The sequence below is a fragment of the Phyllobates terribilis genome, unplaced genomic scaffold (genome assembly GCF_046119375.1).
Source record: "Phyllobates terribilis strain yellow unplaced genomic scaffold, ASM4611937v1 Scaffold_4__5_contigs__length_816908805, whole genome shotgun sequence".
Taxonomy (NCBI): domain Eukaryota; kingdom Metazoa; phylum Chordata; class Amphibia; order Anura; family Dendrobatidae; genus Phyllobates; species Phyllobates terribilis.
Window position 1 is genome coordinate 42,542,886 of NW_027362764.1, and position 24,951 is coordinate 42,567,836.

The 24,951-nt window shown below is 30.3% G+C and overlaps 1 protein-coding gene across 1 annotated transcript in view; it reads left to right on the forward strand.

Annotated features, from left to right (window-relative positions):
* Positions 1–24,951, forward strand: part of LOC141264888 (scinderin-like) — a 74,503-nt gene that overhangs the window by 42,714 nt on the left and 6,838 nt on the right. Inside the window, exon 9 of the mRNA XM_073677282.1 lies at positions 22,732–22,853. Coding sequence (XP_073533383.1) covers positions 22,732–22,853 — 122 coding nt within the window. The remainder of the gene's footprint in view (positions 1–22,731; positions 22,854–24,951) is intronic.

The following is a 24,951-nucleotide window of genomic DNA, read 5'->3' on the forward strand; positions in this document are numbered from 1 at the left end:
TATGTACAAGAATATAATTACTATAATACTGCTCCTATGTACAAGAATATAACTACAATAATACTGCCCCCTATGTTCAAGAATATAACTACTATAATACAGCTCCTATGTACAAGAATATAGCTACTATAATACTGCTCCTATGTACAAGAATATAACTACAATAATACTGCCCCCTATGTACAAGAATATAATTACAATAATACTGCCCCTATGTACAAGAATATAACTACAATAATACTGCCCCCTATGTACAAGAATATAACTACAATAATACAGCTCCTATGTACAAGAATATAGCTACTATAATACTGCCCCTATGTACAAGAATATAATTACTATAATACTGCTCCTATGTACAAGAATATAACTACAATAATACTGCCCCCTATGTACAAGAATATAACTACAATAATACAGCTCCTATGTACAAGAATATAACTACTATAATACTGCTCCTATGTACAAGAATATAACTACTATAATACTGCTCCTATGTACAGGAATATAACTACTATAATACAGCTCCTATGTACTAGAATATAACTACTACAATACTGCCCCTATGTACAAGAATATAATTACTATAATACTGCTCTTATGTACAAGAATATAACTACTATAATACTGCTCCTATGTACAAGAATATAACTACAATAATACAGCTCCTATGTACAAGAATATAACTACTATAATACTGATCCTATGTACAAGAATATAACTACTATAATACTGCTCCTATGTACAGGAATATAACTACTATAATACAGGTCCTATATACTAGAATATAACTACTACAATACTGCCCCTATGTACAAGAATATGATTACTATAATACTGCTCTTATGTACAAGAATATAACTACTATAATACTGCTCCTATGTACAAGAATATCACTACTATAATACTGCCCCTATGTACAAGAATATAGCTACTATAATACTGCTCCTATGTACAAGAATATAACTACTATAATTCTGCTCCTATGTACAAGAATATAACTATTATAATACTGCTCCTATGTACAAGAATATAACTACCATAATACTGCTCCTATGTACAAGAATATAGCTACCATAATACTGCTCCTATGTACAAAAATATAACTACTATAATACTGCTCCTATGTACAAGAATATCACTACTATAATACTGCCCCTATGTACAAGAATATAACTACTATAATACTGCTCCTATGTACAAGAATATAACTACTATAATACTGCTCCTATGTACAAGAATATAACTACTATAATACTGCTCCTATGTACAAGAATATCACTACTATAATACTGCTCCTATGTACAAGAATATAACTACTATAATACTGCTCCCTATGTACAAGAATATAACTACTATAATACTGCCCCTATGTACAAGAATATAACTACTATAATACTGCCCCTATATGCAAGAATATAACTACTATAATACTGCTCCCTATGTACAAGAATATAACTACTATAATACTGCCCCTATATACAAGAATATAACTACTATAATACTGCTCCTATGTACAAGAATAAAACTACTATAATACTGCTCCTATGTACAAGAATATAACTACTATAATACTGCCGCTATGTACAAGAATATAACTACTATAATACTGCTCCTATGTACAAGAATATATCTACTATAATACTGCTCCTATGTACAAGAATATCACTACTATAATACTGCTCCTATGTACAAGAATATAACTACTATAATTCTGCTCCTATGTACAAGAATATAACTACTATAATACTGCTCCCTATGTACAAAAATATAACTACTATAATACTGCCCCTATGTACAAGAATATAACTACTATAATACTGCCCCTATGTGCAAGAATATAACTACTATAATACTGCTCCCTATGTACAAGAATATAACTACTATAATACTGCCCTTATATACAAGAATATAATTACTATAATACTGCTCCTATGTACAAGAATATAACTACTATAATACTGCTCCTATGTACAAGAATATAACTACTATAATACTGCCGCTATGTACAAGAATATAACTACTATAATTCTGCTCCTATGTACAAGAATATATCTACTATAATACTGCTCCTATGTACAAGAATATAACTACTATAATACTGCTCCTATGTACAAGAATATAACTACTATAATACTGCTCCTATGTACAAGAATATATCTATTATAATACTGCTCCTATGTACAAGAATATAACTACTATAATACTGCCTCTATGTACAAGAATATAACTACTATAATACTGCTCCTATGTACAACAATATAGCTACTATAATACTGCTCCTATGTACAAGAATATAACTACTATAATACTGCTCCTATGTACAAGAATATAACTACTATAATACTGCTCCTATGTACAAAAATATAACTACTATAATACTGCTCCTATGTACAAGAATATAACTACTATAATACTGCTCCTATGTACAGGAATATAACTACTATAATACAGCTCCTATGTACTAGAATATAACTACTACAATACTGCCCCTATGTACAAGAATATAATTACTATAATACTGCTCTTATGTACAAGAATATAACTACTATAATACTGCTCCTATGTACAAGAATATAACTACAATAATACAGCTCCTATGTACAAGAATATAACTACTATAATACTGATCCTATGTACAAGAATATAACTACTATAATACTGCTCCTATGTACAGGAATATAACTACTATAATACAGCTCCTATGTACTAGAATATAACTACTACAATACTGCCCCTATGTACAAGAATATGATTACTATAATACTGCTCTTATGTACAAGAATATAACTACTATAATACTGCTCCTATGTACAAGAATATCACTACTATAATACTGCCCCTATGTACAAGAATATAGCTACTATAATACTGCTCCTATGTACAAGAATATAACTACTATAATTCTGCTCCTATGTACAAGAATATAACTATTATAATACTGCTCCTATGTACAAGAATATAACTACCATAATACTGCTCCTATGTACAAGAATATAGCTACCATAATACTGCTCCTATGTACAAAAATATAACTACTATAATACTGCTCCTATGTACAAGAATATCACTACTATAATACTGCCCCTATGTACAAGAATATAACTACTATAATACTGCTCCTATGTACAAGAATATAACTACTATAATACTGCTCCTATGTACAAGAATATAACTACTATAATACTGCTCCTATGTACAAGAATATCACTACTATAATACTGCTCCTATGTACAAGAATATAACTACTATAATACTGCTCCCTATGTACAAGAATATAACTACTATAATACTGCCCCTATGTACAAGAATATAACTACTATAATACTGCCCCTATATGCAAGAATATAACTACTATAATACTGCTCCCTATGTACAAGAATATAACTACTATAATACTGCCCCTATATACAAGAATATAACTACTATAATACTGCTCCTATGTACAAGAATAAAACTACTATAATACTGCTCCTATGTACAAGAATATAACTACTATAATACTGCCGCTATGTACAAGAATATAACTACTATAATACTGCTCCTATGTACAAGAATATATCTACTATAATACTGCTCCTATGTACAAGAATATCACTACTATAATACTGCTCCTATGTACAAGAATATAACTACTATAATTCTGCTCCTATGTACAAGAATATAACTACTATAATACTGCTCCCTATGTACAAAAATATAACTACTATAATACTGCCCCTATGTACAAGAATATAACTACTATAATACTGCCCCTATGTGCAAGAATATAACTACTATAATACTGCTCCCTATGTACAAGAATATAACTACTATAATACTGCCCTTATATACAAGAATATAATTACTATAATACTGCTCCTATGTACAAGAATATAACTACTATAATACTGCTCCTATGTACAAGAATATAACTACTATAATACTGCCGCTATGTACAAGAATATAACTACTATAATACTGCTCCTATGTACAAGAATATATCTACTATAATACTGCTCCTATGTACAAGAATATAACTACTATAATACTGCTCCTATGTACAAGAATATAACTACTATAATACTGCTCCTATGTACAAGAATATATCTACTATAATACTGCTCCTATGTACAAGAATATAACTACTATAATACTGCCTCTATGTACAAGAATATAACTACTATAATACTGCTCCTATGTACAACAATATAGCTACTATAATACTGCTCCTATGTACAAGAATATAACTACTATAATACTGCTCCTATGTACAAGAATATAACTACTATAATACTGCTCCTATGTACAAAAATATAACTACTATAATACTGCTCCTATGTACAAGAATATAACTACTATAATACTGCCTCTATGTACAAGAATATAACTACTATAATACTGCTCCTATGTACAAGAATATTACTACTATAATACTGCCCCCTATGTACAAGAATATAACTTCTATAATACTGCCCCCTATGTACAAGAATATAACTACTATAATACTGCTCCTATGTACAAGAATATAACTACTATAATACTGCTCCTATGTACAAGAATATCACTACTATAATACTGCCCCCTATGTAGAAGAATATAACTACTATAATACTGCTCCATATGTACAAGAATATAACTACTATAATACTGCCCCTATGTACAAGAATATAACTACTATAATACTGCTCTTATGTACAAGAATATAACTACTATAATACTGCCCCTATGTACAAGAATATAACTACTATAATACTGCTCCTATGTACAAGAATATAACTACTATAATACTGCTCCTATGTACAAGAATATAACTACTATAATACTGCCCATATGTACAAGAATATAACTACTATAATACTGCTCCTATGTACAAGAATATAACTACTATAATACTGCGCCATATGTACAAGAATATAACTACTATAATACTGTCCCTATGTACAAGAATATAACTACTATAATTCTGCCCCCGATGTACAAGAATATAACTACTATAATACTGCTTCTGTGTACAAGAATATAACTACTATAATACTGCCCCTATATACAAGAATATAACTACTATAATACTTCCCCCTATGTACAAGAATATAACTACTATAATACTGCCCCCTATGTACAAGAATATAACTACTATAATACTGCCCCCTATGTACAAGAATATAACTACTATAATACTGCTCCTATGTACAAGAATATAACTACTATAATACTGTCCCCTATGTACAAGAATATAACTACTATAATACTGCTCCTATGTACAAGAATATAACTACTATAATACTGCTCCTATGTACAAGAATATAACTACTATAATACTGCTCCTATGTACAAGAATATAACTACTACTATACTGCGCCATATGTACAAGAATATAACTACTATAACACTGCCCCCTATGTACAAGAATATAACTACTATAATACTATAATACTGCTCCTATGTACAAGAATATAACTACTATAATACTGCTCCTATGTACAAGAATATAACTACTATAATACTGCGCCATATGTACAAGAATATAACTACTATAATACTGCCCCTATGTACAAGAATATAACTACTATAATACTGCCCCTATGTACAAGAATATAACTACTATAATACTGCCTCTATGTACAAGAATATAACTACTATAATACTGCCTCTATGTACAAGAATATAACTACTATAATACTGCCTCTATGTACAAGAATATAACTACTATTATACTGCGCCATATGTACAAGAATATAACTACTATAATACTGCTCCTATATACAAGAATATAACTACTATAATACTGCCCCCTATGTACAAGAATATAACTACTATAATACTGCTCCTATGTACAAGAATATAACTACTATAATACTGCCCCTATGTATAAGAATATAACTACTATAATACTGCTCATATGTACAAGAATATAACTACTATAATACTGCTCCTATGTACAAGAATATAACTACTATAATACTGCCCCCTATGTACAAGAATATAACTACTATAATACTGCTCCTATGTACAAGAATATAACTACTATAATACTGCCCCTATGTATAAGAATATAACTACTATAATACTGCTCATATGTACAAGAATATAACTACTATAATACTGCTCCTATGTACAAGAATATAACTACTATAATACTGCTCATATGTACAAGAATATAACTACTATAATACTGCTCCTATGTACAAGAATATAACTACTATAATACTGCCCCCTAGGTACAAGAATATAACTACTATAATACTGCTCCTATGTACAAGAATATAACTACTATAATACTGCTCCTATGTACAAGAATATAACTACTATAATACTGCTCCTATGTACAAGAATATAACTACTATAATACTGCTCCTATGTACAAGAATATAACTACTATAATACTGCGCCATATGTACAAGAATATAACTACTATAATACTGCCCCTATGTACAAGAATATAACTACTATAATACTGCCCCTATGTACAAGAATATAACTACTATAATACTGCCTCTATGTACAAGAATATAACTACTATAATACTGTCTCTATGTACAAGAATATAACTACTATAATACTGCCTCTATGTACAAGAATATAACTACTATAATACTGCGCCATATGTACAAGAATATAACTACTATAATACTGCTCCTATATACAAGAATATAACTACTATAATACTGCCCCTATGTACAAGAATATAACTACTATAATACTGCCCCTATGTACAAAATATAACTACTATAATACTGCCCCTATGTACAAGAATATAACTGCTATAATACAGCTCCTATGTACAAGAATATAACTACTATAATACTGCGCCATATGTACAAGAATATAACTACTATAATATTGCCCCTATGTACAAGAATATAACTACTATAATACTGCCTCTATGTACAAGAACATAACTACTATAATACTGCCTCTATGTACAAGAATATAACGACTATAATACTGCGCCATATGTACAAGAATATAACTACTATAATACTGCTCCTATATACAAGAATATAACTACTATAATACTGCCCCCTATGTACAAGAATATAGCTACTATAATACTGCTCCTATGTACAAGAATATAACTACTATAATTCTGCTCCTATGTACAAGAATATAACTATTATAATACTGCTCCCATGTACAAGAATATAACTACCATAATACTGCTCCTATGTACAAGAATATAGCTATCATAATACTGCTCCTATGTACAAAAATATAACTACTATAATACTGCTCCTATGTACAAGAATATCACTACTATAATACTGCCCCTATGTACAAGAATATAACTACTATAATACTGCTCCTATGTACAAGAATATAACTACTATAATACTGCTCCTATGTACAAGAATATAACTACTATAATACTGCTCCTATGTACAAGAATATCACTACTATAATACTGCTCCTATGTACAAGAATATAACTACTATAATACTGCTCCCTATGTACAAGAATATAACTACTATAATACTGCCCCTATGTACAAGAATATAACTACTATAATACTGCCCCTATATGCAAGAATATAACTACTATAATACTGCTCCCTATGTACAAGAATATAACTACTATAATACTGCCCCTATATACAAGAATATAACTACTATAATACTGCTCCTATGTACAAGAATAAAACTACTATAATACTGCTCCTATGTACAAGAATATAACTACTATAATACTGCCGCTATGTACAAGAATATAACTACTATAATACTGGTCCTATGTACAAGAATATATCTACTATAATACTGCTCCTATGTACAAGAATATCACTACTATAATACTGCTCCTATGTACAAGAATATAACTACTATAATTCTGCTCCTATGTACAAGAATATAACTACTATAATACTGCTCCCTATGTACAAGAATATAACTACTATAATACTGCCCCTATGTACAAGAATATAACTACTATAATACTGCCCCTATGTGCAAGAATATAACTACTATAATACTGCTCCCTATGTACAAGAATATAACTACTATAATACTGCCCCTATATACAAGAATATAATTACTATAATACTGCTCCTATGTACAAGAATATAACTACTATAATACTGCTCCTATGTACAAGAATATAACTACTATAATACTTCCGCTATGTACAAGAATATAACTACTATAATACTGCTCCTATGTACAAGAATATATCTAATATAATACTGCTCCTATGTACAAGAATATAACTACTATAATACTGCTCCTATGTACAAGAATATAACTACTATAATACTGCTCCTATGTACAAGAATATATCTACTATAATACTGCTCCTATGTACAAGAATATAACTACTATAATACTGCCTCTATGTACAAGAATATAACTACTATAATACTGCTCCTATGTACAACAATATAGCTACTATAATACTGCTCCTATGTACAAGAATATAACTACTATAATACTGCTCCTATGTACAAGAATATAACTACTATAATACTGCTCCTATGTTCAAAAATATAACTACTATAATACTGCTCCTATGTACAAGAAGATAACTACTATAATACTGCCTCTATGTACAAGAATATAACTACTATAATACTGCTCCTATGTACAAGAATATTACTACTATAATACTGCCCCCTATGTACAAGAATATAACTTCTATAATACTGCCCCCTATGTACAAGAATATAACTACTATAATACTGCTCCTATGTACAAGAATATAACTACTATAATACTGCTCCTATGTACAAGAATATCACTACTATAATACTGCCCCCTATGTAGAAGAATATAACTACTATAATACTGCTCCATATGTACAAGATTATAACTACTATAATACTGCCCCTATGTACAAGAATATAACTACTATAATACTGCTCTTATGTACAAGAATATAACTACTATAATACTGCCCCTATGTACAAGAATATAACTACTATAATACTGCTCCTATGTACAAGAATATAACTACTATAATACTGCTCCTATGTAGAAGAATATAACTACTATAATACTGCCCATATGTACAAGAATATAACTACTATAATACTGCTCCTATGTACAAGAATATAACTACTATAATACTGCGCCATATGTACAAGAATATAACTACTATAATACTGTCCCTATGTACAAGAATATAACTACTATAATTCTGCCCCCTATGTACAAGAATATAACTACTATAATACTGCTTCTGTGTACAAGAATATAACTACTATAATACTGCCCCTATATACAAGAATATAACTACTATAATACTGCCCCCTATGTACAAGAATATAACTACTATAATACTGCCCCCTATGTACAAGAATATAACTACTATAATACTGCCCCCTATGTACAAGAATATAACTACTATAATACTGTCCCCTATGTACAAGAATATAACTACTATAATACTGCTCCTATGTACAAGAATATAACTACTATAATACTGCTCCTATGTACAAGAATATAACTACTATAATACTGCTCCTATGTACAAGAATATAACTACTACAATACTGCGCCATATGTACAAGAATATAACTACTATAATACTGCCCCCTATGTACAAGAATATAACTACTATAATACTATAATACTGCTCCTATGTACAAGAATATAACTACTATAATACTGCTCCTATGTACAAGAATATAACTACTATAATACTGCGCCATATGTACAAGAATATAACTACTATAATACTGCCCCTATGTACAAGAATATAACTACTATAATACTGCCCCTATGTACAAGAATATAACTACTATAATACTGCCTCTATGTACAAGAATATAACTACTATAATACTGCCTCTATGTACAAGAATATAACTACTATAATACTGCCTCTATGTACAAGAATATAACTACTATAATACTGCGCCATATGTACAAGAATATAACTACTATAATACTGCTCCTATATACAAGAATATAACTACTATAATACTGCCCCCTATGTACAAGAATATAACTACTATAATACTGCTCCTTTGTACAAGAATATAACTACTATAATACTGCCCCTATGTATAAGAATATAACTACTATAATACTGCTCATATGTACAAGAATATAACAACTATAATACTGCTCCTATGTACAAGAATATAACTACTATAATACTGCTCCTATGTACAAGAATATAACTACTACAATACTGCGCCATATGTACAAGAATATAACTACTATAATACTGCCCCCTATGTACAAGAATATAACTACTATAATACTGCTCCTATGTACAAGAATATAACTACTATAATACTGCTCCTATGTACAAGAATATAACTACTATAATACTGCTCCTATGTACAAGAATATAACTACTATAGTACTGCGCCATATGTACAAGAATATAACTACTATAATACTGCCCCTATGTTCAAGAATATAACTACTATAATACTGCCCCTATGTACAAGAATATAACTACTATAATACTGCCTCTATGTACAAGAATATAACTACTATAATACTGTCTCTATGTACAAGAATATAACTACTATAATACTGCCTCTATGTACAAGAATATAACTACTATAATACTGCGCCATATGTACAAGAATATAACTACTATAATACTGCCCCTATGTACAAGAATATAACTACTATAATACTGCCCCTATGTACAAGAATATAACTACTATAATACTGCCCCTATGTACAAGAATATAACTACTATAATACTGCCCCTATGTACAAGAATATAACTGCTATAATACAGCTCCTATGTACAAGAATATAACTACTATAATACTGCGCCATATGTACAAGAATATAACTACTATAATACTGCCCCTATGTACAAGAATATAACTACTATAATACTGCCTCTATGTACAAGAATATAACTACTATTATTCTGCCTCTATGTACAAGAATATAACTACTATAATACTGCTCCTATGTACAGGAATATAACTACTATAATACTGCGCCATATGTACAAGAATATAACTACTATAATACTGCCCCTATGTACAAGAATATAACTACTATAATACTGCCCCTATGTACAAGAATATAACTACTATAATACTGCCTCTATGTACAAGAATATAACTACTATAATACTGCTCCTATGTACAAGAATATAACTACTATAATACTGCTCCTATGTACAGGAATATAACTACTATAATACTGCGCCATATGTACAAGAATATAACTACTATAATACTGCCCCTATGTACAAGAATATAACTACTATAATACTGCCCCTATGTACAAGAATATAACTACTATAATACTGCCTCTATGTATAAGAATATAACTACTATAATACTGTCTCTATGTACAAGAATATAACTACTATAATACTGCCTCTATGTACAAGAATATAACTACTATAATACTGCCTCTATGTACAAGAATATAACTACTATAATACTGTCACTATGTACAAGAATATAACTACTATAATACTGCCCCTATGTACAAGAATATAACTACTATAATACTGCCTCTATGTACAAGAATATAACTACTATAATACTGCCCCTATGTACAAGAATATAACTACGATAATACTGCTCCTATGTACAAGAATATAACTACTATAATACTGCCTCTATGTACAAGAATATAACTACTATAATACTGCCTCTATGTACAAGAATATAACTACTATAATACTGCCCCTATGTACAAGAATATAACTACTATAATACTGCCTCTATGTACAAGAATATAACTACTATAATACTGTCACTATGTACAAGAATATAACTACTATAATACTGCCCCTATGTACAAGAATATCACTACTATAATACTGCCGCTATGTACAAGAATATAACTACTATAATACTGCCCCTATGTACAAGAATATAACTACTATAATACTGCCCCTATGTACAAGAATATAACTACTATAATACTGCCGCTATGTACAAGAATATAACTACTATAATACTGCCCCTATGTACAAGAATATCACTACTATAATACTGCCCCTATGTATAAGAATATAACTACTATAATACTGCCCCTATGTATAAGAATATAACTACTATAATACTGCCCCCTATGTACAAGAATATAATTACTATAATACTGTCCCCTATGTACAAGAATATAACTACTATAATACTGCTCCTATGTACAAGAATATAAGTACTATAATACTTCCGCTATGTACAAGAATATAACTACTATAATACTGCTCCTATGTACAAGAATATATCTACTATAATACTGCTCCTATGTACAAGAATATAACTACTATAATACTGCTCCTATGTACAAGAATATAACTACTATAATACTGCTCCTATGTACAAGAATATATCTACTATAATACTGCTCCTATGTACAAGAATATAACTACTATAATACTGCCTCTATGTACAAGAATATAACTACTATAATACTGCTCCTATGTACAACAATATAGCTACTATAATACTGCTCCTATGTACAAGAATATAACTACTATAATACTGCTCCTATGTACAAGAATATAACTACTATAATACTGCTCCTATGTACAAAAATATAACTACTATAATACTGCTCCTATGTACAAGAATATAACTACTATATTACTGCCTCTATGTACAAGAATATAACTACTATAATACTGCTCCTATGTACAAGAATATTACTACTATAATACTGCCCCCTATGTACAAGAATATAACTTCTATAATACTGCCCCCTATGTACAAGAATATAACTACTATAATACTGCTCCTATGTACAAGAATATAACTACTATAATACTGCTCCTATGTACAAGAATATCACTACTATAATACTGCCCCCTATGTAGAAGAATATAACTACTATAATACTGCTCCATATGTACAAGAATATAACTACTATAATACTGCCCCTATGTACAAGAATATAACTACTATAATACTGCTCTTATGTACAAGAATATAACTACTATAATACTGCCCCTATGTACAAGAATATAACTACTATAATACTGCTCCTATGTACAAGAATATAACTACTATAATACTGCTCCTATGTACAAGAATATAACTACTATAATACTGCCCATATGTACAAGAATATAACTACTATAATACTGCTCCTATGTACAAGAATATAACTACTATAATACTGCGCCATATGTACAAGAATATAACTACTATAATACTGTCCCTATGTACAAGAATATAACTACTATAATTCTGCCCCCTATGTACAAGAATATAACTACTATAATACTGCTTCTGTGTACAAGAATATAACTACTATAATACTGCCCCTATATACAAGAATATAACTACTATAATACTGCCCCCTATGTACAAGAATATAACTACTATAATACTGCCCCCTATGTACAAGAATATAACTACTATAATACTGCCCCTATGTACAAGAATATAACTACTATAATACTGCTCCTATGTACAAGAATATAACTACTATAATACTGTCCCCTATGTACAAGAATATAACTACTATAATACTGCTCCTATGTACAAGAATATAACTACTATAATACTGCTCCTATGTACAAGAATATAACTACTATAATACTGCTCCTATGTACAAGAATATAACTACTACAATACTGCGCCATATGTACAAGAATATAACTACTATAATACTGCCCCCTATGTACAAGAATATAACTACTATAATACTATAATACTGCTCCTATGTACAAGAATATAACTACTATAATACTGATCCTATGTACAAGAATATAACTACTATAATACTGCGCCATATGTACAAGAATATAACTACTATAATACTGCCCCTATGTACAAGAATATAACTACTATAATACTGCCCCTATGTACAAGAATATAACTACTATAATACTGCCTCTATGTACAAGAATATAACTAGTATAATACTGCCTCTATGTACAAGAATATAACTACTATAATACTGCCTCTATGTACAAGAATATAACTACTATAATACTGCGCCATATGTACAAGAATATAACTACTATAATACTGCTCCTATATACAAGAATATAACTACTATAATACTGCCCCCTATGTACAAGAATATAACTACTATAATACTGCTCCTTTGTACAAGAATATAACTACTATAATACTGCCCCTATGTATAAGAATATAACTACTATAATACTGCTCATATGTACAAGAATATAACAACTATAATACTGCTCCTATGTACAAGAATATAACTACTATAATACTGCTCCTATGTACAACAATATAACTACTACAATACTGCGCCATATGTACAAGAATATAACTACTATAATACTGCCCCCTATGTACAAGAATATAACTACTATAATACTGCTCCTATGTACAAGAATATAACTACTATAATACTGCTCCTATGTACAAGAATATAACTACTATAATACTGCTCCTATGTACAAGAATATAACTACTATAGTACTGCGCCATATGTACAAGAATATAACTACTATAATACTGCCCCTATGTTCAAGAATATAACTACTATAATACTGCCCCTATGTACAAGAATATAACTACTATAATACTGCCTCTATGTACAAGAATATAACTACTATAATACTGTCTCTATGTACAAGAATATAACTACTATAATACTGCCTCTATGTACAAGAATATAACTACTATAATACTGCGCCATATGTACAAGAATATAACTACTATAATACTGCCCCTATATACAAGAATATAACTACTATAATACTGCCCCTATGTACAAGAATATAACTACTATAATACTGCCCCTATGTACAAGAATATAACTACTATAATACTGCCCCTATGTACAAGAATATAACTGCTATAATACAGCTCCTATGTACAAGAATATAACTACTATAATACTGCGCCATATGTACAAGAATATAACTACTATAATACTGCCCCTATGTACAAGAATATAACTACTATAATACTGCCTCTATGTACAAGAATATAACTACTATAATACTGCCTCTATGTACAAGAATATAACTACTATAATACTGCTCCTATGTACAGGAATATAACTACTATAATACTGCGCCATATGTACAAGAATATAACTACTATAATACTGCCCCTATGTACAAGAATATAACTACTATAATACTGCCCCTATGTACAAGAATATAACTACTATAATACTGCCTCTATGTACAAGAATATAACTACTATAATACTGCTCCTATGTACAAGAATATAACTACTATAATACTGCTCCTATGTACAGGAATATAACTACTATAATACTGCGCCATATGTACAAGAATATAACTACTATAATACTGCCCCTATGTACAAGAATATAACTACTATAATTCTGCCCCTATGTACAAGAATATAACTACTATAATACTGCCTCTATGTATAAGAATATAACTACTATAATACTGTCTCTATGTACAAGAATATAACTACTATAATACTGCCTCTATGTACAAGAATATAACTACTATAATACTGCCTCTATGTACAAGAATATAACTACTATAATACTGTCACTATGTACAAGAATATAACTACTATAATACTGCCCCTATGTACAAGAATATAACTACTATAATACTGCCCCTATGTACAAGAATATAACTACTATAATACTGCCTCTATGTACAAGAATATAACTACTATAATACTGCCCCTATGTACAAGAATATAACTACGATAATACTGCTCCTATGTACAAGAATATAACTACTATAATACTGCCTCTATGTACAAGAATATAACTACTATAATACTGCCTCTATGTACAAGAATATAACTACTATAATACTGCCCCTATGTACAAGAATATAACTACTATAATACTGCCTCTATGTACAAGAATATAACTACTATAATACTGTCACTATGTACAAGAATATAACTACTATAATACTGCCCCTATGTACAAGAATATCACTACTATAATACTGCCGCTATGTACAAGAATATAACTACTATAATACTGCCCCTATGTATAAGAATATAACTACTATAATACTGCCCCCTATGTACAAGAATATAATTACTATAATACTGTCCCCTATGTACAAGAATATAACTACTATAATACTGCTCCTATGTACAAGAATATAACTACTATAATACTTCCGCTATGTACAAGAATATAACTACTATAATACTGCTCCTATGTACAAGAATATATCTACTTTAATACTGCTCCTATGTACAAGAATATAACTACTATAATACTGCTCCTATGTACAAGAATATAACTACTATAATACTGCTCCTATGTACAAGAATATATCTACTATAATACTGCTCCTATGTACAAGAATATAACTACTATAATACTGCCTCTATGTACAAGAATATAACTACTATAATACTGCTCCTATGTACAACAATATAGCTACTATAATACTGCTCCTATGTACAAGAATATAACTACTATAATACTGCTCCTATGTACAAGAATATAACTACTATAATACTGCTCCTATGTACAAAAATATAACTACTATAATACTGCTCCTATGTACAAGAATATAACTACTATAATACTGCCTCTATGTACAAGAATATAACTACTATAATACTGCTCCTATGTACAAGAATATTACTACTATAATACTGCCCCCTATGTACAAGAATATAACTTCTATAATACTGCCCCCTATGTACAAGAATATAACTACTATAATACTGCTCCTATGTACAAGAATATAACTACTATAATACTGCTCCTATGTACAAGAATATCACTACTATAATACTGCCCCCTATGTACAAGAATATAACTACTATAATACTGCCCCTATGTACAAGAATATAACTACTATAATACTGCTCTTATGTACAAGAATATAACTACTATAATACTGCCCCTATGTACAAGAATATAACTACTATAATACTGCTCCTATGTACAAGAATATAACTACTATAATACTGCTCCTATGTACAAGAATATAACTACTATAATACTGCCCATATGTACAAGAATATAACTACTATAATACTGCTCCTATGTACAAGAATATAACTACTATAATACTGCGCCATATGTACAAGAATATAACTACTATAATACTGTCCCTATGTACAAGAATATAACTACTATAATTCTGCCCCCTATGTACAAGAATATAACTACTATAATACTGCTTCTGTGTACAAGAATATAACTACTATAATACTGCCCCTATATACAAGAATATAACTACTATAATACTGCCCCCTATGTACAAGAATATAACTACTATAATACTGCCCCCTATGTACAAGAATATAACTACTATAATACTGCCCCCTATGTACAAGAATATAACTACTATAATACTGCTCCTATGTACAAGAATATAACTACTATAATACTGTCCCCTATGTACAAGAATATAACTACTATAATACTGCTCCTATGTACAAGAATATAACTACTATAATACTGCTCCTATGTACAAGAATATAACTACTATAATACTGCTCCTATGTACAAGAATATAACTACTACAATACTGCGCCATATGTACAAGAATATAACTACTATAATACTGCCCCCTATGTACAAGAATATAACTACTATAATACTATAATACTGCTCCTATGTACAAGAATATAACTACTATAATACTGCTCCTATGTACAAGAATATAACTACTATAATACTGCGCCATATGTACAAGAATATAACTACTATAATACTGCCCCTATGTACAAGAATATAACTACTATAATACTGCCCCTATGTTCAAGAATATAACTACTATAATACTGCCTCTATGTACAAGAATATAACTACTATAATACTGCCTCTATGTACAAGAATATAACTACTATAATACTGCCTCTATGTACAAGAATATAACTACTATAATACTGCGCCATATGTACAAGAATATAACTACTATAATACTGCTCCTATATACAAGAATATAACTACTATAATACTGCCCCCTATGTACAAGAATATAACTACTATAATACTGCTCCTTTGTACAAGAATATAACTACTATAATACTGCCCCTATGTATAAGAATATAACTACTATAATACTGCTCATATGTACAAGAATATAACTACTATAATACTGCTCCTATGTACAAGAATATAACTACTATAATACTGCTCCTATGTACAAGAATATAACTACTACAATACTGCGCCATATGTACAAGAATATAGCTACTATAATACTGCCCCCTATGTACAAGAATATAACTACTATAATACTGCTCCTATGTACAAGAATATAACTACTATAATACTGCCCATATGTACAAGAATATAACTACTATAATACTGCTCCTATGTACAAGAATATAACTACTATAATACTGCGCCATATGTACAAGAATATAACTACTATAATACTGTCCCTATGTACAAGAATATAACTACTATAATTCTGCCCCCTATGTACAAGAATATAACTACTATAATACTGCTTCTGTGTACAAGAATATAACTACTATAATACTGCCCCTATATACAAGAATATAACTACTATAATACTGCCCCCTATGTACAAGAATATAACTACTATAATACTGCCCCCTATGTACAAGAATATAACTACTATAATACTGCCCCCTATGTACAAGAATATAACTACTATAATACTGCTCCTATGTACAAGAATATAACTACTATAATACTGTCCCCTATGTACAAGAATATAACTACTATAATACTGCTCCTATGTACAAGAATATAACTACTATAATACTGCTCCTATGTACAAGAATATAACTACTATAATACTGCTCCTATGTACAAGAATATAACTACTACAATACTGCGCCATATGTACAAGAATATAACTACTATAATACTGCCCCCTATGTACAAGAATATAACTACTATAATACTATAATACTGCTCCTATGTACAAGAATATAACTACTATAATACTGCTCCTATGTACAAGAATATAACTACTATAATACTGCGCCATATGTACAAGAATATAACTACTATAATACTGCCCCTATGTACAAGAATATAACTACTATAATACTGCCCCTATGTTCAAGAATATAACTACTATAATACTGCCTCTATGTACAAGAATATAACTACTATAATACTGCCTCTATGTACAAGAATATAACTACTATAATACTGCCTCTATGTACAAGAATATAACTACTATAATACTGCGCCATATGTACAAGAATATAACTACTATAATACTGCTCCTATATACAAGAATATAACTACTATAATACTGCCCCCTATGTACAAGAATATAACTACTATAATACTGCTCCTTTGTACAAGAATATAACTACTATAATACTGCCCCTATGTATAAGAATATAACTACTATAATACTGCTCATATGTACAAGAATATAACTACTATAATACTGCTCCTATGTACAAGAATATAACTACTATAATACTGCTCCTATGTACAAGAATATAACTACTACAATACTGCGCCATATGTACAAGAATATAGCTACTATAATACTGCCCCCTATGTACAAGAATATAACTACTATAATACTGCTCCTATGTACAAGAATATAACTACTATAATACTGCTCCTATGTACAAGAATATAACTACTATAATACTGCTCCTATGTACAAGAATATAACTACTATAATACTGCTCCTATGTACAAGAATATAACTACTATAGTACTGCGCCATATGTACAAGAATATAACTACTATAATACTGCCCCTATGTTCAAGAATATAACTACTATAATACTGCCCCTATGTACAAGAATATAACTACTATAATACTGCCTCTATGTACAAGAATATAACTACTATAATACTGTCTCTATGTACAAGAATATAACTACTATAATACTGCCTCTATGTACAAGAATATAACTACTATAATACTGCGCCATATGTACAAGAATATAACTACTATAATACTGCTCCTATATACAAGAATATAACTACTATAATACTGCCCCTATGTACAAGAATATAACTACTATAATACTGCCCCTATGTACAAGAATATAACTACTATAATACTGCCCCTATGTACAAGAATATAACTGCTATAATACAGCTCCTATGTACAAGAATATAACTACTATAATACTGCGCCATATGTACAAGAATATAACTACTATAATACTGCCCCTATGTACAAGAATATAACTACTATAATACTGCCTCTATGTACAAGAATATAACTACTATAATACTGCCTCTATGTACAAGAATATAACTACTATAATACTGCCCCCTATGTACAAGAATATAACTACTATAATACTGCTACTATGTACAAGAATATAACTACTATAATACTGCCTCTATGTAGAAGAATATAACTACTATAATACTGCTCCTATGTACAAGAATATAACTACTATAATACTGCTCCTATGTACAGGAATATAACTACTATAATACTGCGCCATATGTACAAGAATATAACTACTATAATACTGCCCCTATGTACAAGAATATAACTACTATAATACTGCCCCTATGTACAAGAATATAACTACTATAATACTGCCTCTATGTAGAAGAATATAACTACTATAATACTGCTCCTATGTACAAGAATATAACTACTATAATACTGCTCCTATGTACAGGAATATAACTACTATAATACTGCGCCATATGTACAAGAATATAACTACTATAATACTGCCCCTATGTACAAGAATATAACTACTATAATACTGCCCCTATGTACAAGAATATAACTACTATAATACTGCCTCTATGTACAAGAATATAACTACTATAATACTGTCTCTATGTACAAGAATATAACTACTATAATACTGCCTCTATGTACAAGAATATAACTACTATAATACTGCCTCTATGTACAAGAATATAACTACTATAATACTGTCACTATGTACAAGAATATAACTACTATAATACTGCCCCTATGTACAAGAATATAACTACTATAATACTGCTCCTATGTACAAGAATATAACTACTATAATACTGCCTCTATGTACAAGAATATAACTACTATAATACTGCTCCTATGTACAGGAATATAACTACTATAATACTGCGCCATATGTACAAGAATATAACTACTATAATACTGCCCCTATGTACAAGAATATAACTACTATAATACTGCCCCTATGTACAAGAATATAACTACTATAATACTGCCTCTATGTACAAGAATATAACTACTATAATACTGTCTCTATGTACAAGAATATAACTACTATAATACTGCCTCTATGTACAAGAATATAACTACTATAATACTGCGCCATATGTACAAGAATATAACTACTATAATACTGCTCCTATATACAAGAATATAACTACTATAATACTGCCCCTATGTACAAGAATATAACTACTATAATACTGCCCCTATGTACAAGAATATAACTACTATAATACTGCCCCTATGTACAAGAATATAACTGCTATAATACAGCTCCTATGTACAAGAATATAACTACTATAATACTGCGCCATATGTACAAGAATATAACTACTATAATACTGCCCCTATGTACAAGAATATAACTACTATAATACTGCCTCTATGTACAAGAATATAACTACTATAATACTGCGTCTATGTACAAGAATATAACTACTATAATACTGCTCCTATGTACAGGAATATAACTACTATAATACTGCGCCATATGTACAAGAATATAACTACTATAATACTGCCCCTATGTACAAGAATATAACTACTATAATACTGCCCCTATGTACAAGAATATAACTACTATAATACTGCCTCTGTGTACAAGAATATAACTACTATAATACTGCTCCTATGTACAAGAATATAACTACTATAATACTGCTCCTATGTACAGGAATATAACTACTATAATACTGCGCCATATGTACAAGAATATAACTACTATAATACTGCCCCTATGTACAAGAATATAACTACTATAATACTGCCCCTATGTACAAGAATATAACTACTATAATACTGCCTCTATGTACAAGAATATAACTACTATAATACTGTCTCTATGTACAAGAATATAACTACTATAATACTGCCTCTATGTACAAGAATATAACTACTATAATACTGCCTCTATGTACAAGAATATAACTACTATAATACTGTCACTATGTACAAGAATATAACTACTATAATACTGCCCCTATGTACAAGAATATAACTACTATAATACTGCTCCTATGTACAAGAATATAACTACTATAATACTGCCTCTATGTACAAGAATATAACTACTATAATACTGCCCCTATGTACAAGAATATAACTACGATAATACTGCTCCTATGTACAAGAATATAACTACTATAATACTGCCTCTATGTACAAGAATATAACTACTATAATACTGCCTCTATGTACAAGAATATAACTACTATAATACTGCCCCTATGTACAAGAATATAACTACTATAATACTGCCTCTATGTACAAGAATATAACTACTATAATACTGTCACTATGTACAAGAATATAACTACTGTAATACTGCCCCTATGTACAAGAATATCACTACTATAATACTGCCGCTATGTACAAGAATATAACTACTATAATACTGCCCCTATGTACAAGAATATAACTACTATAATACTGCCCCTATGTACAAGAATATAACTACTATAATACTGCCGCTATGTACAAGAATATAACTACTATAATACTGCCCCTATGTACAAGAATATCACTACTATAATACTGCCCCTATGTATAAGAATATAACTACTATAATACTGCTCCTATGTACAAGAATATAACTACTATAATACTGCCCCTATGTGCAAGAATATAACTACTATAATACTGCCCCTATGTATAAGAATATAACTACTATAATACTGCCCCTATGTACAAGAATATAACTACTATAATAGTGCTCCTATGTACAAGAATATAACTACTATAATACCACTTAGCGATGAATGTGCTTTTCTTCTCTAAGATTTGGAGAGTTGAATCCACTGGTAGAGTCGCAGTAGATCCAGACACTTATGGACAATTCTATGGTGGGGATTGTTACATCATTTTATACACTTCAGCTAAAGGAACAGTGATCTATACCTGGTGAGTAGAAAAGTCGAAAACGTAATTGTTGTCTCCCTCCAGGAAAATATAATAACATTTTAAGACCCAGCAGTTCTTCCAGTTGTTGTCGTCGTGCCTTTCTTATTTCTGATGCTGCTGGATCAGGACTTGTTTTCAGCAGAATGAGTTGGATTTTTCCCCTTTCAGAAAATCCCAATGAGTGTAATAAAAAAAAACCACACCGCTCTTTACTCACCCACTGTCCACTGGTGATTATTTGCCACTGCTCCCCGTATTTGGTATTAGCTGCAGCGCTGATTTCTCACCGACAGAGCTGCAGCCAATCACTCAGTGCAGAGGCTCTACGCTGGGTGTTCTCTCTATAGGTGCAGAGCTGTTGACATCACTGACTGCTGTTGTGATGTCAGCACTGCAGACAATACCACACACCAGGAGCAGTGGTAGAGACTCGGTTCTGGACCTGGAGAGGGTGAGTAAGGCACATGTTTATTTATCTTTTTTCTTTTTTTTTAACAACCTGTGCCCAAGGACCAGGATTTTTTGAAAAATGACAACTCCTTTAACAATGTATCATTTGATAGAACCCCTTTAATTATTTCAAAGGGGGTGGGGTACGTAAATAGTATTAGAAATTCCATCATTATTTGCAAGTTTTGAGGGTTTTTTTTTTTCCCCAGTAAAACTAACAGAGTTCATTTAGTGAGATTTCCTTTTCTAAACTAAACGAGAGTTCCAAAATCTCATTCTCACGTTGCGGGTTTTTTTTTTCCATGTGATTTTTTTTCAAATCTGCAGCAAGTTCATTCTTTCAGCTTTTTTTGCAAACGGTTTTCACACATTCAAATAAATAGAAAAATGCTGCAAAAACGCACACAGTACTGTACGCAGCAATTTCTCCTGCAAAAACGCAACGTGTGAACGTACCCTTAAGCTAAGTACCAAAGATGAGTATTTGGGGCGTTTTTGATGCTACAGATTTTCTGCAGCAATTCTGCAATAATTAGCTAAATTATTTACTTGCCGTTTTTCCAAGTGTTTTTGAGTGTGGTTTTTTTTTTACAAGCATTTTCAATGCGCTTCTTCTGCATGTGCATTTTTTACTTGTAGATTTTCCTCATCTCATTCGGATCTATGGGGAAAATAAAACGCATATTTACTGCAAGAAGAATTAACATGTTGCTGATTTTTTAAAAAAAAAAGCACCGCAGGTCAATTTACGCGGTGTAAAAAAAAAAAAAAAACATGTAGGCATGAAATTTCTATAAATTCCATCCACTTTGCATGAAACTTTAAAACGCTCAGGGTTTTTTTGAGCACAAAAAATATGCAGCATCAAAAAAATGCACCAAATGCTCATTGTGGGAACTTAAAGAGGTATTCCCATCTCCAAGATCCTATCCCAATATGTAGTAGGTGTAATAATAATAATATTAGCAAATAGCTCCAATTAGAAATGTAGTATAGTTCTTCTGATTAGCCATGTCACTTAACTCATGTGCAGGGCATTGCAGTAGCTTAGGTGTCCATGGTTACGACCACTAACAGGTAACTAACTAACTGTCACTATATGAGTGGTCATAACCATGAATACCTAAGCCCTGCACATAGGGTAAGGACATAGCTAATCAGAAGAAATATACTACATTTCTAATTGGAGGTATTTGCTAATATTATTATTATTTCATCTACTACATATTGGGATAGGATCTTGGATATACCCCGTTCTATGCAGTGGCTGGGCATCATAGGAGAATATCTATATAATGCAATGCAGTTGTATTGCAATATATAGACCCTATAGTTGAAGTCCTCTAAAAGGAGTAAAAAAAAAAAATGTAAAAAAAACAACTTCAAATAATATGAAAAATAATTTAAGAAATATAAAAAATTCAATTCACCTCCACCCCCTTTTCTCCTATTAAAAATTATTAAATAAAAATAATAATAAAATAAACATGTTTGGTATCACCGAATCTGTAAAAGAGCATATCTGTGAAAAGTATGAAAACGGTACATGCCCTGAAGAGAGAAGAAATATAGAACGGATTTTTTTTTTTTTTTGCACACCATAATAAAAAGCGATCAAAACATCGAATGTATCCCAAAATGGTATTAG